General features: G+C 38.5%; 2 protein-coding genes across 3 annotated transcripts; one reads left to right on the top strand and one right to left on the bottom strand.

The window, feature by feature from the left end:
• Positions 1–12,138: 12,138 nt before the first annotated feature.
• On the top strand, positions 12,139–12,894 carry LOC140979072 (uncharacterized). The gene is made up of 2 exons (XM_073444427.1): positions 12,139–12,356; positions 12,486–12,894. The coding sequence occupies exons 1-2, from the start codon at positions 12,139–12,141 to the stop codon at positions 12,892–12,894; spliced, it is 627 nt and encodes a 208-aa protein (XP_073300528.1).
• Positions 12,895–17,107: 4,213 nt separating this feature from the next.
• On the bottom strand, positions 17,108–18,676 carry LOC140978835 (transcription factor bHLH148-like). Of its 2 annotated transcripts, none has more exons than XM_073444066.1 (3): positions 18,508–18,676; positions 17,544–18,180; positions 17,108–17,428 (listed from the first exon to the last, which is right to left on the bottom strand). In XM_073444066.1, exons 2-3 carry the CDS (start codon positions 18,132–18,134, stop codon positions 17,285–17,287), a joined length of 735 nt encoding a protein of 244 aa, XP_073300167.1. In that variant the 5' UTR covers positions 18,135–18,180; positions 18,508–18,676; the 3' UTR covers positions 17,108–17,284. The 2 variants fall into 2 exon arrangements, with proteins under 2 accessions (XP_073300167.1, XP_073300166.1); XM_073444065.1 differs by having other exon boundaries at positions 17,544–18,174; positions 18,508–18,674.
• Positions 18,677–19,135: the final 459 nt, after the last annotated feature.

Genomic DNA, 19,135 nt, shown 5'->3' with positions numbered 1-19,135 from the left:
CTGATCTAAGAAGATCAAATTTATCAATGTAATGCCCTAGTAATTTTGCTCAAAAGATAGACTGAATGCTATGAATATATATGAAGTGTGAGATTTTCTGTACGAATATCGCAATTGATCGTGTATAACTGAATCTTTCAAATGTTCTCAAATCTGGAAATCAACAACTTCTTTCTCCCTGAACTTCTTAGCTATTTATAGGCTTTGCTTCCAGTGGTAACATTGAATGCATTAATTATTACTTATCCGTTGATTTGTCCTTTCTGAAAATGTCAACATTCTTCTGACAATAGTACGATGTTGCAGTCTACTAATGCGACGCTCCTTCTATTATTTGCATTCTGCTGCATACAATTTGTCGGTTGATAGCTGAACTAACTGATGACATGTCAAACTGATCATCAGTTCACTTATTTGACTGATCCGTTGAACTGAATATATGACTGATCAATTAAATTGATTTAGGGCGTCCTGTTCAGTTCTAACTGATAGTCCAGTTGACTTTATCGATTTAGTTTTACTCTGTTTAGTTCGATTGCATCCGATTTTATAACTCAATAATCTTCAGTTCGGATGACTTCAGTTTAGATAGCTTCAGTTCGAGTTACTTTAGTTGAGATGATCAGTTCTACATACTTTGATGCTTAATTTGTCAAACTTTGAAACCTTTAATTGTAACAATTTCTCTCTTTTAGGTGATTGACTAAACTTAGATTTTGAAAACTGATAAAACGATAGTAAATAAAATAGTCTTCAATAGAAATGTACAGATTCGTACATAAAAAATAATGATCAACTGAACTGCTAAGCTATCTAACTGATTGGACTGTGCATCATTTCATAGTTTTCTTTTCAGCTGGTCCTTGATTAGTTGGATGTTCAGTTCTTTCCTCTTCCCCCTTTTTGTCAACACCTGCCGTGTGAGAAAGATGACGGACTTCTACGCTAACTTGGAATATTGCATCAAGCATTTGGATTTGCATTACGGCCATCCTCTTGAATAGGCTTGTATGCACAAAGTCGATTTTGTTGATGAGCATATCCTGGGTTTAGAACAACGCTGGTATAGTGACTCTGTCTTTCTTCAGTTTGTCAACAACAAATAACAGATCAGTTATGTCCTTGGTGATCTTCTTCAAATCCTTCATGGTGTGTTCCTTGATGGAATCAAATCTCAGTGTATGCATAATTTGAGTAGATTTGAATTCCGAAACTGTTGATATCAGATTGTGCAAACCGGACTGAATATTTCGATCATTATGTCAGTAGCAATTGGTACCTCAGGAGATAAGGCTTCAGATTTGGCTGGTGATTTGCCATTGTCCTTCTCGCTGAAAGTAACCATTGCTAAGGCTTGAGCTTCAGTCTCAGTTTGTTGTTCCATTTCAGCAATGAATTCTTCAACTGCATCCTGTTGTAGGTTAGGAACTGAAGTATGTTGTTGAGGAGCAGTTGAACTAGACGACGCATCAGTTGGATTTCGCGTATCAAGTACTGGTTCTGAATGCAACTGGGCCACGTCAGATCGTTGTTCAGTCATGACAACTGACTGAACTTCATCTTCAATAATTTTCAACATAGCTTCCAAGGCTATTTGTTCTGATGAACTTGGGCCTGCATCTTCCTCAAATGGTTGAGCAAATTCAAAATTCAACTGGATGTCAGTTGCAACTTATATGACCACTTCGTTAACGTTGGCCAATGACAACTCAACGTCTGTGTATATTGGTTGCCCAGCTGGTGAAGATCTCGGCAGTGCAAAAGAATTGGATGGTTGAATCATCTCAGGAACAGAATCAATCACTTGCTTAGATCCTTATTCAGCAGCTTGCTCCTTGAATTGTTCAAACTGAGCTTCAGTTGGCTGAACCTGATCTGCTGATTTTGGACTATTGGTCTAAACTGGTATGTACAACTGTTGATCCATCTCCCATAATTTGATCTTCATTTGTAGTGAGATGAGATATGAATCCAATTGCTGAAAAACTGCTATGTCATCATACGTAGTTGGACTGGTTGGATCATAGTTCAGTTTCAGCTAGGCAGTCACTGCAGTCAACTTCTTCATCCGCATGATGTCAAAGAAGTAAGCTCGTCTCTCTAAGGCTTGAACGATTGTGATAGCCTTAACTGTCTTCAGCACCATAGTCTCCAAATCAATATATTTCTTCAGAACTGACTTCTTCTTCAGGCGTTTCCCGAAGACTACAGTTCGGAAGTTAACCCTGTAGAACCCGTAAATTAGACTACGTATAAGCCATGCATAATTTCTAATATTTAAATTTAATTATTTTACGCAGTAATTTAATCACTGCCTTTTTCAGTTAAATAAGTGAGGCCGGACCGGAGTTGAAGTTTTAAGATAAAAGTTAATGATACGAAAATATTCCTAAATTTAATTTAAGTCAAAGAATAATTTATTTTAATGTAAAATAAAGTTTAAGAATTTAGTTAATTAATTTGAGATAAGAAGGAAATAAATTCTTTTATGTCTAATAATTTAATTAAAAGCCTAAAATAAAATATGTGACCAATTGAGATAAGTTAATCTAGGCTTATTATATTTAATAAATTATAACCTAACATGTTAGTAAATTAAATTAAAAATTAGCCATGCATGCAAGATAATGGTATTCCTTAATTAATTTATTAATTCACTAAAATATTTAATGAGTAGATAACACACTAAAGATTTGAAATTCAATAATTAAGAAATATTGTCCCACCCCATTTACCTAGAAAAAAATCGGCCACCCCTTGAGGAGATTTGAAAATATTGTCAACTCTCCATCTTTAATTCTTTCCTTGATCCTTTCATGGCATGGATAATCCCTTCAACTTTAAATCTTCAATAAATATTAATTAAGCAATTTTCTCACCTCTTTTGACTAGATAAAATCGGCCCCCTCCTTTCTACATTTAAATTTTTGCTTTGACAACTCAACCTTGATTCTCTTCCATATCCATTTCTTGGTAGATAATTCCCTCAATTTAAATCCTCATTTAATTAATAACTAAGCCATTCCCTACCCACATTTTTATGATAAAAAAATCGGCCAACCCTCTTTTTAAAAGATTTAATTTTGATTTACAACTCATTCCTTGTTATCTTCCCTTAATCTCTTTTTCTAGGTAGATATTCTCTCCACTTTTAAATCACCAACAAATAATTAATTAAGCAATATTTATCCATTGTTCCTAGACCAAAATATCGACCAAGTGCACCCTAGAATTATCTTTCAAAATCTTTTGATATCAAGCCATTTCCTTATCTCACAAACTAGAAGATAGAAAGATTCATTTTACCATTCAATTTTTCAATTATCTTGTAGACTTCCCTTCATTTCTTCTAGCCTTCTCTCCCTCTCCTTTATTTCGAAATTCAGCCTCCTTCAGCACTGAAAAATCGTGAGCTAGCCATAGAATAATAAGAGAGAAAATCGAGTAGAAACAAGAGAAGCAACTCCGTCTCCGCCGCGCCGTATCGTCGTATTAATTCGTTTTCTTTTCAAACGATTTCCACGCATGTTTATCATTCCTTGCTCTTCAATCAAGTCGTATAATTAATTTTAAATATCATATGTACACGAATTTGAAGGGAAAAACCGAAATACATGACAAATATTTTCGAAAACAAGGTGCAGATTTTCGGTTTTCCCTTGTGCTCTCACGGTTTGGCTTGTTTCTGTTGTTGCAGGATTTGGCTCGACCCTAGGCTCCCAAAGCTGCATCTAGACCTGTGCTAGGACATGTTAGGACCATGTTGGTTCATTTGTTCAGTCCCATACATGCTGGAAACTCGCATGTGACAGCAACACTCCATAAGTGTCCCTTTTGAGTCTCGTTTTTATGGTTGCTGTCAAGGGAGAGAGTTCTTGATCTTGGCTGCCCTCTGGGCCTATAGCCATGGTTAGAACACATCCCTATCATGTCTAAGACATGACCAAGTCGCCCCTTTGAGGCTTGGTCCATGGTGGAATCGGTTTTAAATCAAAAGAAGCAAGAACAGCCCCTCCCCCTTCGACCCCTTTTAAATTATGCACATGTCCCTTTCGGTTTTGGTGGTTTGCAGTGGACCTTGGTTGGCCTCTGGCCCTTAGCCCTGGTTCACACCATAACCCTTGATGTCTAGATCATGCCATGGTCAATCAATGGCCACTAGAATGACCCATGACAGCAAGAACGATTGCAACAGCCCACGCGCGCAGGTTTACCTCTCCGGTGGGAGTCTCGGCTGATTCATGGTGTGGTTTGGATTTTGGCTGGCCTAGGGCCCTTAGCCATGGTTCAAACCATACCTTAGGATGTTTGGAAGAGGCTCTAGTTGGTGGTTCAAGCCCCAATGGCCATTAGCCTCGCAAACGACGCATGCAAGTACAAGCGCTACTGCTGTATTTTCTGGACAGCAACTTGACGCTTCGGTTAAAGGCTCGTTCGAGTTCTTGGATGGCTTTTAGCCTATGGCCTTGAACTGAACAGTACCTCATCAAGTTATAAAGGTCATGTTTTTGGCTGTTTGTGATTCGGATCATTTTAGAGGTCGTACGAGAATTTACGGTGCAATGTGCCAAAGTGACTCTCGAAAGAGAGTTTCACGTTTTTTGCCTCTATTCACTAAATTTCGAGTACTGTAAATTTAGGAGCATTATTTCATCATTTTTAAGAGTATTTTAATCATGACTAAACGTTGGTTCGGTGTTGGTTCGGGTTGGCTCGGAGTCATGATTAAATACTAAGTCAGTGGGCGTAATTGTCTCGTTTTTTGGATTCAATTACAAAGTTTGGTCAAGAAAAATCAATTACATATTTTTCATGTGAGATTTAAGTCGCAGCGAGCCTGGGAACGATCCAACCCATTTGATAAAATTAATACAGGAAATTTAATTACGTTATTTAATTATATTACGTGCATAAAAATAGAAATTATTCATTTTTGAGATTTATGTGATATTGCTTGTGGCCATTGTACTATTATGAGATTATTACTTCACCTGGTCGCCAGTTACCGGTCAGTTCAGTTTTGTACCACCCAGTATACTGTGGCATTAGTCTGATCAGACGATTAGTATTTCACTCGGTCGTCAGTTATCGGTCCCGGTTGTCAGTTACCGGTCAGTTCAGTGCAGTTCATGGGGCCACTTGCGTAGAACATAATCTCAACAAAAATTATGACAGGCTATTTTATTACAGAGCTCTATTGAACAAACAGTCACTTATGATTTTCAGTTCAGTTATGCACGTACTATAATTCCTCATGACATGATATTTTCACTTCGCATGTAATTTTATTATTATCTATTTACTTGTTATTTAAGATATATGTATGCTGAGTCTTTAGACTCACTAGACTTGATTGTTGTAGGTACTGATGATGTCGGAACCGAGAGCGGGGACCAGTGAGCCAGCTCGAGTCGGCAGTAGTGGGGCCCGAGGACCTCATTTATCAGTTTATTTATTATTTTTGATAAACTCAGTTTATTACAATGAATTATTTTAAGCTGTCGTTTTGAAATATTATTTAATTCCGCTGCTATTTTTGAACATCAAACTTTATTTTTATCAGTTTATTTATGAAAGAGGCATTTTAATTAATGAAAAAGAAAATTTTTAAATTTTTCCGCAAATTTTTAAGCACGAATTTAGAGGCCTCTAGAGGTGGTATCAGAGCCTATGTTCTTGTAAAGGGTTGCACTACTACTGACCTCGAGAAGCTCACGAAGTCACGTCTTCGGTCTGTAAGTTTTACATTCATGCATTTTATTTAAAGCCGGAATTATTTTAACTGCATGTTCTAATGAAGCGTTCAGATTTTAATTGTTCAGTATTTATTTACATTTAAATAAATTATGGAATTATGCATGTTGGTTACGTATGGGTTATATATGGAACAGTATGCCTCTTAGAAGCCAGGTTGGACGCCCGAGAGGTGATGCTGAGCACCGTCATGAGGACGTTGAGGATCAGAGGCAAGAGAGGCACGGACCTCCACCCCCTCCACCAGATATTAATGCCCAGATGCTAGCTGGAATGACTCAGTTCTTCGCACAGTTTGCGGGAAACAATGCTGTGGCGACCAGGCCGACAGGGCCTGAGGCTGTCTACGAGAGATTCATGAAGATGCGTCCTAAGGAGTTTTCAGGGACGACGGACCCCATGATTGCCGAGGGCTGGATCAAGTCACTCAAGGTTATCTTCGAGTTTATGAAGCTTGGAGATGCGGACAGAGTCCGTTGTGCCACCTACCTATTCGGAGGAGATGCCCGCGTATGGTGGGAAGGAGCATCAGTAGCCCTGAACTTGGCTACACTGAGTTGGGCGCGTTTCACAGAGGTATTCTACTCCAAGTATTTTAATGAGGAAGTGCGCACCAGGTTGACCACGGAATTCATGAGCCTGAGGCAGGGAGATTTGACTGTAACGGAATTCATCCTTAAGTTTGAGAGGGGTCGTCATTTTGTGCCCCTGATCGCGAATGATACTAAAGCGAAGTTGATGCATTTCTTGGTGGGTCTACGGCCGATCTGGCGCCGTGATGTTAGGGTGTCTGACCCTACTACTTATGAGGGCGCTGTCTCCAGAGCTCTAGCTGCAGAGCAGGATCAGCGTGATATCGAGAGAGACCGCCAGGGCAAGCGCCCAGTCCAAGTACCACACCGCCCTCCTCCTCAGCAGCATCAGCAGCAGAATAAGAGGCCTTTCCATGGCCCGCCCAGAAACAGAGGCCACCAGCAGCAGCAGCAGCAGCAGCAGCGGGGACGCGCAGTCCCTAAGCCTATTGAGCACCCGATCTGTCCTAAATGCTCACGCCGCCATCCTGGAGTATGTATGTATGGCTCTGGGAAGTGTTACAAGTGCGGTAGCCCATACCACGTGCTATCACAGTGCCCTCAGAGGAACCTGCCTACCCAAGGCAGGGTATTTGCTCTCCATGCAGCGGAGACGAACCCCGATACCATGCTTATGACAGGTACCTTTAAGCTTTAAAATTATATTTGGGATTTAATGTTTTGGGTGAGATTTTGAACCTAGTATTGCGATAGGATTGCATGCTCTGGCTCAGCTACAAAATCCCTGATAGATTCAGGGGCTACTCACTCATTTATTTTTGAGGTCTTTGCGAATTTTCTCAAAGTTAAGACCGTTGGGCTCGATGTAGCCTACTCAGTGGTATTGCCTTCGGGAGAGGAGATAACAGCCACCAATGTGATCCGAGACATAGATCTGGAGCTTCATGGCAACCTTGTTTATGCGGATCTGATTGTCTTGCCAATGCCAGAGTTCGACATCATATTACGCATGGATTGGCTATTGCGGAACAGAGTGTTGATAGACTTCCAGCGGAGATCTGTTCTAGTCCGACCGCCTGCGATGACACAGTTCTTATTTGAGACGGACAAATACTTTCCCTTACCGCGCATTATTCCTTATGTCCAGGCTAGGAAGCTCATGCCTAGAGGGTGTCGAGCGTTTTTAGCAACTTTTATATCTGTCCCCGAGGCATCCAGTCAGTTAGCCTCAGATGTCCCAGTCTTCAGAGATTTTCTAGACGTTTTTCTGGAAGACGTCTCTGGGATGCCACCTGAGCGAGAGGTGGAGTTTTCCATTGAGCTTATGCCAGGTACGGTTCCGGTCTCAAAATCACCGTACCGACAGAGATGGCAGAGCTTAAGAAGCAGATTCAGGAACTTCTTGACAAGGAGTTCATTCGCCCAAGCTTTTCACCATGGGGCATGCCAGTCTTGTTTGTGAAGAAGAAGAATGGTTCTATGAGACTTTGCATCGATTACCAGGAGTTGAACAGGATTACAGTGAAGAATAAATACCCACTTCTGAGGATTGAAGATCTATTTGACCAGTTGCAGGGAGCTTCGGTATTCTCCAAGATTGATCTGCGTTCCCGTTATCACCAGTTGAGGGTGAAAGACGCTGATGTTTCCAAGACTGCCTTCAGGACTCGTTATGGCCACTACGAGTTCCTTGTGATGCCGTTCGGTCTTACGAATGCGCCAACGATCTTCATGGATCTCATGAATCGCGTATTTCAGCGGTATCTCGATCAGTTTGTGATAGTATTCATAGACAACATTCTCGTCTACTCGAAGAATCAAGAGGATCACAGCAGACATCTGACCACCGTTTTGCAGACCTTACAGAAGCATAAATTATTCGCCAAGTTCAGTAAGTGCGAATTCTGGTTGGAGAAGGTGGCGTTCTTAGGCCACATTATTTCTAGCAGTGGTATTGAGGTAGACCCAGCGAAAGTTGCAGCAGTTAGAGACTGTGATGTGCCGCAGAATGCATCTGAGATCCGCAGTTTTCTGGGCTTAGAAGGATATTACCGAAAGTTCATTCAGGGATTTTCTTCCATCGCAGTTCCACTCACAGCATTGACCAAGAAGAATGTGAACTTTGTGTGGAGCGATGAGTGCCAGAAGAGCTTCGATACTTTGAAGCAATCTCTTATCTCAGCACCAGTTTTGGCCCTGCCATCAGGGCCTGGAGATTTTGTCTTGTATACCGATGCTTCGAAGCTCGGTCTTGGCGTAGTATTGATGCAGCATGGGAAGGTGATAGCATATGCTTCTCGTCAGTTGAAGACTCATGAGAAGAATTACCCTACCCATGATCTAGATTTGGCAGCTGTTGTATTTGCTTTGAAGATCTGGAGGCATTATTTGTACGGAGAGAAGTGCCAGATCTTTACCGACCATAAGAGCCTCAAGTACTTCTTTACGCAGAAAGAGCTGAATATGCGTCAGAGGCGTTGGTTGGAGCTTGTGAAAGACTATGATTGTGACATTTACTACCACCCAGGTAAAGCTAATGTATTTGCGGATGCACTGAGCAGGAAAGTTGCAGTGATGGCCCATTTGACGATGCAGAGACCTCTTCAGTCTGAGATGCAGAGGTTTGATCTAGAGGCATATCCTCGAGGTAGAGTTCCTCGTCTATCTACCTTGACTATGCAGTCCTCTCTCCTAGACCGTATTCGCAGTGGTCAGTCAGCAGATGAGCAGTTGGCAAAGTGGAAGCAGAGAGATGAGGCCAAGGGCAGTGGCTTGTATTCAGTTAGTGACGGTATTGTGAGATACCGAGACAGGATATGGGTTTCTAGCAGTGATTCCATTCGAGCGGATATTCTATCAGAGGCTCATATGTCACTGTACTCTATTCACCCTGAGAGTACGAAGATGTACAAAGATCTGCAGTTATTATATTGGTGGCCATGAATGAAGAAGGATATCAGACGTTTTGTATCCGAGTGTCTGACTTGTCAGTTAGTGAAGGCAGAGCATCAGAGGCCAGCAGGTTTGCTCAAGCCTCTTCCTATTCCCGAGTGGAAGTGGGAGAATGTTACCATAGACTTCGTGACCGGTTTACCGAAGTCAGTCAGAGGATCAAATGCTATCTGGGTGATTGTTGATCGTCTTACCAAATCAGCGCACTTCTTGCCTATTAAGACGACTTTCACCATGATTCAGTATGCAGAGTTGTATATCCGGGAGATAGTCCGACTTCATGGTATTCCAGTTTCTATCGTATCTGACAGAGACCCAGATTTACTTCCTCATTTTGGAAGAGTTTGCATTCGACGATGGGTATGAAATTGTTGTTTAGCACAGCTTTCTATCCTCAGACAGATAGGCAGTCAGAGCGAGTTATTCAGGTTTTGGAGGATATTCTCCGTGCTTATTACAAATACTTAATAACGACATTTGTAAAAAATTAATAATGTGTAAAATAAAAAAACATTTTAGTATCTATTTGGTATGATATTCAACTTTTCAATTAACTAGTATTTATTATTATGTCCGTCATGTTATTATATTTTTAAACCAATATCAATTATATTTGCAGTTGACAGTTAATGAGGAAGATTTCTACTATGTGTATTTGGATAAATAATAAATTTCCGGTTTATCATTTGGTATGATATTCACTAGTTTGAATTAAATTTTAATCTCTTTATTTTGTGCTTCTTTAATTTTATTTCATTCATACAAATATATGAATTTTTATTGTAGGTGAAAAGAATATTGGATTTTGATTAAGATGAGATGCTTGAAAAATGAAGATGCGTCACAAGTTTGTTTATGTTTTGCTTTACAAGACTTAATTGTTTGCTAGTTCTTAAACTAAATACATTTGATACATTTGTTGGGGTATAGATTTTTTCGAGATAACAAATTTGTCAATGTTATACATTAATGATTGCAAAATTAATGACAATTATTGATTAGCAATTTAATTTCTATTTTAAAATTTTGTATTTGTATTTATGTTAATTTGTCATATCCTTGAATATTATATCTTGAAAATATTAAAAATCGATTACATTTCATAAAATATGACATTTTTTATGTCACAATAGAACATTAATTAAATCATGTACATAAAAATTGTCATTGTAAAACTCATATGGAGACATTTCAAAAAGTCATTATAAACAACTATTAATGACAATTTTCAATGTCCTTATATACTAGTATAGAAGACATTTGTAAGTGTCATTAAAGATTACATAATGAGACATTTTAAATTAACCTTATAACCTATCTTTAGTGACATTTTTTATTGTCACTATAAATAACAAACATGACACTTTTAGTTGTCATTATAAATGATTTTAAATGACATATAAATTTGTCATTATTACTATAATAACAAGGCATGTATAAATGTCTTTAAAACATGAGTTTTTCTTACATTTAAAATTGTCATTGTACGAATAATTAGTAACACGTATAAAGTTGTCATTAACATCTTATAATGACATTAAAAAAAATGTCAAGAAGTTTAAGACGACATTGGAATAGAGGGCATTTGTTGGAGGTGTCACTAAAACTTAAATGTCACTAAATATTGAATATGATGACATTTATGAATGTCACCATAAGCATTTATTCTTGTAGTGACGGCTATTTATCACAACAAGATTTTTTTTAACATATCGTCTCGGACCTCGTGAACCACAGGTACGGCTCTGCATGCAAGATCTCATTTGGAAAATGAGGACATGCGGGAGGTCGGCTGGACCTCGGCTCAGTTCCTAAGGCCTGGGATGAGCTCACGGAGGGAAGAGCTCCTGGATGGATGAGCTCTCGGGAGACCTCATGAAGGAACTTGGCTATTGGGCCACAGCGGACGCTAGGATGACTTTTATTTATTAAGTTAGTTATCGAGTGACCTTTTTTTATTGAGGGTTGTTGACTGTTGAGAGTGAGTCGATATATCTCACTCGTGGGATATCAAAATTATCAATATATTTGGATAAAATTTTATTGAATTTTAAAAATACAGTCTGTAAATGTATTTTTGAAAGACCGATTAGGGAATATTGTTCATTCTTGATTATATATTAGAATAAGATAATTTCTAATATAACTATCATGTCAGAATATGTTCGATTGTTTTGTTTTTAAGGTGTTAGAAATATAGATATAATACTTTGTGTTATAATATATATACTGCAATGGTGAATTTTTCTTGATTGTGATGAAAAAGAATATTAAAGAATTTAAATTATCGAATTTTATAATGTGAAAATGGGGTGCAAATATGTTTGCAAAGAATTATCATAATATTTTTTAAAATATGTTTCATTTGTAGTTTTGATGAACGAAAACATATCCAAAAACACAATCAAATATTGTTTTACCTCAAAAGTTTTAAAAAAAATCTTCCAAATGTTGTTACGCGCTCGTGGCACTTGGATAGTTGGATTTTAAACTGAGGGCTTCAAATTCTCAACTCGAATTGATCTTAGATATTTGAGCTAATAATTCAGTTATTACATATTCCAAATTTTATTATATTCTTATTAAAGGAATGATTTGGATGCAATAATATACCGGATCACGTTCTTGTATTTATGTAAATAAATCATGTTAGAATCAATTTTATATTATGCAAAATAATTAGGATTAATAGTTTAAATTCTTTGTAATAATTATATATACATTCTTGTAACTCTCGGTAGAAATACATTATTTTCCTCACAACCAAAGATTCTACCTTTTAATTTCTTTCATGGTATCAGAGCATATACATTATTTTCATCACAACCAAAGATTTTACCTTTTAATTTCTTTCATGGTATCAGAGCATAATTGGTTCTGAGAAATTATTCTCGCTGCAATGGGAGATGAAGGCAAGAAATCGGAGACCGGAACAAACCAATCGGATACACTAATCTTACAACAATCCGATCATCCCGGTTTGGTTCTTGTCTCCAAATTATTCGATGAGAGTAACTACGGGCAGTGGAGTCGTGCAATGTGCATAGCCTTGAGTGCTAAAAACAAAATCGGAATCATCAATGGGACAATCAAAGCACCGGAGGTTGAAGACGACAAGTTTCCGGCATTTTAACGTTGCAATCATATGGTATTATCGTGGATCCTCAATGTCGTTCATCCCGATATTGCCGACAGCATCATTTATGCTGAATTTGCACTTGATGTTTGGAATGATTTATATGACAGATTCTCACAAGGAAATGATGCTCGTGTCTTTGAGATTCGCCGCGAAATCGTGGAACACCGACAAGGACACCAATCTGTATCAATTTACTACACCAAACTGAAGGCTCTATGGGATGAGTTGGGCTCCTATCATGATCCAATTGCTTGCCATTGCGGAGGTGTCAAAGGACTTCTCGAAAGAGAAGAGAAAGAAAACGTCATCATGCAATTTCTCATGGGATTAAATGATTCTTTTTCCACCATCCGTGGTTCAATACTTTTGATGAATCCTCTACCTGACACCCACAAAGTTCATGCCCTTATATTGCAGCACGAAAAACAAAATGAAATTGCTGCCAATCGAGATACTACTGGATATAATGCTAAAATTTTGCTCAACAAAATATGCAAATTCATGGTCGGCAAGTAAAAGAAACTGAGTCTTATCGATCGGCTGCTGGCGACAAACGACTGAAATGCTCTCATTGTGAATTAGATGGGCATACTGTTGATCGATGTTTTTATATTCATGGGTTTCCACCTGGACACCAATATCATGGCAAATATGTCAAACCAAAGGGAAAGAAAAATATGAAGTCCACATCCATTTCCAACATGGAAACCAAACAATTCACTGCTAAGGAATATGATCAAATTATGATGCTTATTCGCAAAGAAAATGGTAACAACGAACCCCTTATCAACACTTCAGGTAACAACTCTATTTCCAGCCATAATGTGTGGATTATAGACAGCGGTGCCTCCGATCATGTATCAAAAAATCGGCCTAGTGCAAATGAATCGGCCGCTAAATATCCCACTGTGCAACTACCAAATGGAGGATATGCACAAATCAAATCTGTTGGAACCATGAAGTTATGCAATGATATGAGTGTTGATGATGTGCTTTATGTCCCGAATTTCAAAGTTAACTTACTTTCTGTTAGCAAACTCACACGAGCTTTAAATTGTAGTGTGACATTTTATCCTGATTTTTGCGTGTTGCAGGATTCAACTACGAAGAAGATGATTGGGCTGGGCAGGCAGAGTAATGGGCTATATTATCTTATCCAAAATCGGAGTCCACACTTGTCAAACACAGTCCATTACATAACTGACCTCTGGCATAGGCGAGTCAGGCACCCTTCTGCCACTCCACTACAGTTATTATCTCAAACTATTCCAGAAATTTCTTTTTATTTCAATAATATTTGTGATGTTTTTCATCTAGCAAAACAATTACGTCTACCATTTTCAACTAGTAATATTTCTAGTCATGAGCCTTTTGATTTGATACATTGCGACATTTGGGGGCCACATAAGATTTATTCTTATTCTTGAGCACGTTATTTTTTAACTATTGTAGATGACTTTTCTCGTTACACTTGGGTTCATCTCATGCATCATAAATCTGAAACCCAATCCCTCATTAAAAATTTCTTTACTTGGGTCAAAACTCAATACAATCGTTCAATTAAAAACATAAGGTCTGACAATGGACTAGAATTTTTTTCCTTAGCAACATTTTTTAATGAGTGTGGCACAAATTTTCATCGATCTTGTATCTACACACCCCAACAAAACGGGGTAGTGGAATGCAAGCATCGTCATCTTTTAAATGTTGATCGTGCTTTACGCTTTCAAGCAAATCTTCCTTTAAATTTTTGGCGGGAACATGTGAAGACGGCTTGCTATCTCATTAATCGTTTGCCTACACCACTTTTATCCAACAAAACACCGTATGAACGATTACACAAAAAGATTCCTCTCTACTCACACTTGCGTACATATGGCTGCCTATGTTTTGCCACAAATATCAATCCTACTCACAAATTTGCTGCCCGATCACAACGATGTGTTTTTCTTGGGTACCCATCAGGGCAAAAAGGATATCTTGTTTATGATTTCACAGAAAGAAAATTACTCACCTCACGAGATGTTGTTTTTCATGAAAATATTTTTCCATACTCCACCATGCATAATAATGATCAATACAACACACTACTTTTGCCCAAACCAATATAAATAGATGAAGAGGTCATCTCCACTACTTCACCCACACAAAACAACTGGAGCTCCCAATAACCCCACTAATTTTGAACCTCAATCAACCACAACAAATCATTTTGAACCGTCTGATCAACCAGATCTTGAAACAACATCTGTAGTGACCAAAACTCGAACAATCCCTGAGACAACACTTCAACAATCCACTCGTCAAAGACGTGTACCATCTCACCTCTAAGATTATCATATCAACCATACTCTTCCTGCTACAGACTCATCTCTTCTAGTTGGATCTGGCACCAAACATCCAATATCCAGGTATGTGTCCTACTCTAATATTTATCGGGCTCATCGTTCCTTTATCCATGTTGTTTCACGTGTGTTAGAACCAGAAACATATGAGCAAGCATGCAAGGAACCAAAATGGATTGAGGGGATGAAGGCTGAACTTTCAGCACTAGAGGCAAACAAGACTTGGTCTCTAGTCGCTCTTCCCTCGGGGTGTCGTCCCATTGGATGTAAATGGGTGTTCAAGATCAAATATAACTCTAATGGGACTATCAAGCGATACAAAGCCAGCCTTGTTGCCAAAGGATTCACCCAACGAGAAGGCATTGATTATCATGAGACCTTTGCTCCCGCCGCAAAACTCACTACATTTCGTTGTCTTCTTGCTCTTGCCTCTATTCATGGTTGGGAACTGAACTTCACCAAATGGATGTTCAAAATGCCTTTTTACATGGAAATCTCACCGAGGAAGTGTATATGCACCCTCCTCCAGGTTTTCATCGACAGAGGGAGTCACTTGTATGTCGACTTCATAAATCCTTATATGGATTAAAACAAGCCTCCCGATCATGGTTTCATAAGTTTCTATCCGCCATCACAAATTTTGGCTTCCAACAATCGCAGGCTGATCATTCTCTTTTCACCAAGGTGTGTGGAAACTCATTCACAGCCATTTTATTATATGTTGATGATATGATCATAATAGGGAATAGTCTAGAGAGTATAAACAATGTGAAAGTTTTTCTTGCATCGTGTTTCAAGCTTAAGGACCTTGGATTGCTAAAATATTTTCTCGGTGTTGAAATAACTCATTCTAAGATGGGAATTTCAATTAATCAACGCAAGTACACTTTAGATATTCTCCAAGAAGCAGGGTTACTTGGTGCAAAACCAGCAAAATTTCCTATGGAACAATCCTTGAAGCTCACATTTACTGAGGGCGATATACTCAAAAACCCGACACATTATCGACGAATAGTTGGGAAGTTGATCTACTTAACAATCACAAGGCCAGAAATTTCTTTTGCAGTTAATACGCTTAGCCAATTAATGCAACAGCCTAGACGGCCGCATCTTGATGCAGTTCATCGTTTACTCCGATTCTTGAATAATTCACCTGGACAAGGACTATTATTTCCTTCTAAAAATGATTTGAATTTGGTTGGTTTTTGTGATGCGGTTTGGACTGTAGATATCACTACACGTCGATCAGTGACTGGATATTGTGTCTTTCTTGGAAAAGCCCTTATTTCTTGGAAAAGCAAGAAGCAAGCAACCGTATCTAGATCCTCAGCTGAAGCAGAGTATATATCTATGGCATCAACTGCTTGTGAAATAACTTGGCTAAAGCACCTATTACGGGATTTGCATATTGCTCATCCCCTACAAGTGATTCTATACTGCGACAATCAAGCAGCCATGCACATTGTTGCTAATCCAGTTTTTCATGAACGAACAAAACACATCGAGGTTGACTGTCACATCATTCGTAAACGTATCAACACAGGAGAGATCAAAACAACCTACATTTCAAGTGAGCATCAGGTTGCAGATATATTTACCAAAGCGTTGGGCCAGACCACGTTTCCCACGCTTGTTCACGAGTTGGGAGTTATTGACATTCACGCTCCAACTTGAGAGAGAGTATTAAAGGAATGATTTGGATGCAATAATATCCCGGATCACGTTCTTGTATTTATGTAAATAAATCATGTTAGAATCAATTTTCTCTTATGCAAATCAATTAGGATTAATAGCTTAAATTCTTTGTAATAGTTATATATACATTCTTGTAACTCTCGGTAGAAATACATTAATTTCCTCATAACCAAAGATTCTACCTTTTAATTTCTTTCAATTCTTCTTTGATATATCTTTATTTCTATATCGAATGTATTTGAAACGACCACCACCAACCTGTCAATTCGAAACAATAAATAAATTTTTAGATATTTCCATGTTAAAATTTCCAATTGACATCCAAATACTTCCAACCTTTGTTAATTTGCGCATCTATATATAGACCAACAAAACCAAGTTGGACAATAGAATTGTATTTTAATAAGCAAAAACAAACGTAGGCCACCAAAAGGCCATAAAATAGTCGATAAAACTTTCATGACAATAATTAACAAACCACTTGCGACCCATTGATTTCCATTAGCCCAAAGAAATTAAAAAAATGGAACCAAAGAGTAGTCTTTCATATGATTATCTGCTTTTCTTAGGGGTATGTTAGCCTTCCTTTTTGCTTAATATTATTAGGAAAGATTCGAGACTCGACCATTTTTGAAGTAGCAAGATTTACAAAGTTGCCACCACGTTAATAAAGAAGATTGTGACCTGGATTCGTTGCACCTCACCCACACACACCATTTCCTCCTAACTATTCCCCAAATCCACCAAATAATACCATTTATTAAGTACAAAACAAACCCTTTTTTTTTTCCAAACAAAATAATTCACATTGGAATATTCCATTCAATGACAAAGGCTCAAAAAAGAAATAATTTTGAAAATAGATATCAGTTAGTGGGAGGCCGGCTTGTGCGGAACTGAGTAAGCCCACCAGCTGTACCAGCACCACTAATGGAGTCGTTAGAAGATGATGAAGAAGAAGAAGAGCCTGAAACAGATAGTAACTCTGCTAAAGCTCTCATTACCCGCACCTGCAATGGCGGATTATTGTTCATTAAATGGCGAAATTCAATTCAAATGCAACGAATTGATTGATTAAAATATTGAAGAAATTAGAAAATAAATATGGGTATGTGATGTATTTACCTGCATTTCAAGCGCGGGTATGTAATCGTTGGCCTCCTCTAACACCACCTGCAATGGTTGTTTCCGGCAGCCGGGGACTAAGCGGCCGAGAATGCTCGTTTTGCGCTGAACTTCAGGGAGACTCTTGGACTTCAGTCGCAGAATACTCACCTTCGATTTTTTCAGCGGCCGGCTGCTGTTACCGGTAGTGATTGCCGTCATTACCGATTGCTGCCGTTTCGTGATGTTGTTCTTTTTCATGAACTTCAGTTTGAGCCTGCTCATAAGCATGGCTCGGCTCCACCTCGACCGGCCCTTGGCCGTGGCGGCCAGGACTCTGTCCGCGGCTTCGTGCACGCGCCTCGAAGCTGATTTCTGAGGCGACGAGCCGTTGTTGTTCTGCCTCACCTGGCGCAGCGCCTGCAGCAGTTTGGAGGTGTAGATTTGGTGCTGAGCGTCGGATTTCCATTGAACAGGCGCATTTTGTTGTTGGAAATCGTCTCTGAGATTCTCTCCGACAGCTGAGCTCTGGATTTTCTTCTTCTTCTTTCTCCTGGCTAATGATCTGTCAGAATTTACTGCTGGATTTGGTGATAGCAGAGATGATGACATATTCAGCCACTTTATTTGTACGATCGAGAATTAATTCAATCTGCAGCTAAATTCAACCGAATGTGAATTTAGATTCAGAACAGAACTACTTAAGGATTCAAAGAAGTATCAAATCAAGAAAAAGTAGAAAAAAAGGATATCACATCTCCAAAATCTAATACCAATAAGAATCGGCTATACACATATACAGCTACGACCCTACGACGATTTATAATCATTAATCACAACTCAATCTCAGTTCATATATGGAAACTCTGAAAACAGATTAAATCACACCAAAACGAATACTTATAATCAAACGAACGCAAATCACGATACCTCAATCTCGTTTGCTGAAACAATAGAACAAACAAAACAGTCGAACGATTGTTACCTGAAGCACCGGATATTTTTCCTCCTCGCGAAAATTCAGAAGAAATCGGCTAAATTTTCACCGAATTATCCCTTTTGCATCGATAAATTAACAACAGAGGGAGAGGAAATGGTGAGGGTAGGAGAGATGGAAGCTTTAAAAGGAATCACGGGGGGCACGCGGAGGCTCATCACATGCCTAAAGATTTTGTTTTTGTTTTGTAAAAAATTAATATTATTATTATTTATTCAATTTCAATTAATAATAAAGAAATGCATCGTGTTATTATTGCGTTCGGAATCTGAATTTGAGCTAGTCAACTTTTACAGTAGTTTAAATTTGTTGAGTTTTTCGTATACACGGATAAATTGATCGAGTTGATTTGAAAAATATTTGATTTATATATGAAATTATTAAATTTGAGTCAAATTATTTTGTTATTAAGTATTTTGTGAGAAAGCCTGACGTAAACCTAGCACGAGAAGACCAAGGTCCGAGTCGGGAAAATCCCAACCCCTAACATAACCATCTTGGATTGTTGTGGTTCGGGTTGTGAACCCGACGTTCTGGGTCTGGTTAATCGTCGGGTCTAATTACCGGTCAATCCGTAATTTTTTTAAATAAAAACATTTTTATTTGTAAATAAAAA

The sequence above is a fragment of the Primulina huaijiensis genome, chromosome 6 (genome assembly GCF_012295235.1).
Source record: "Primulina huaijiensis isolate GDHJ02 chromosome 6, ASM1229523v2, whole genome shotgun sequence".
Lineage (NCBI taxonomy): Eukaryota > Viridiplantae > Streptophyta > Magnoliopsida > Lamiales > Gesneriaceae > Primulina > Primulina huaijiensis.
This window is presented reverse-complemented; position numbering and strand designations above follow the sequence as displayed.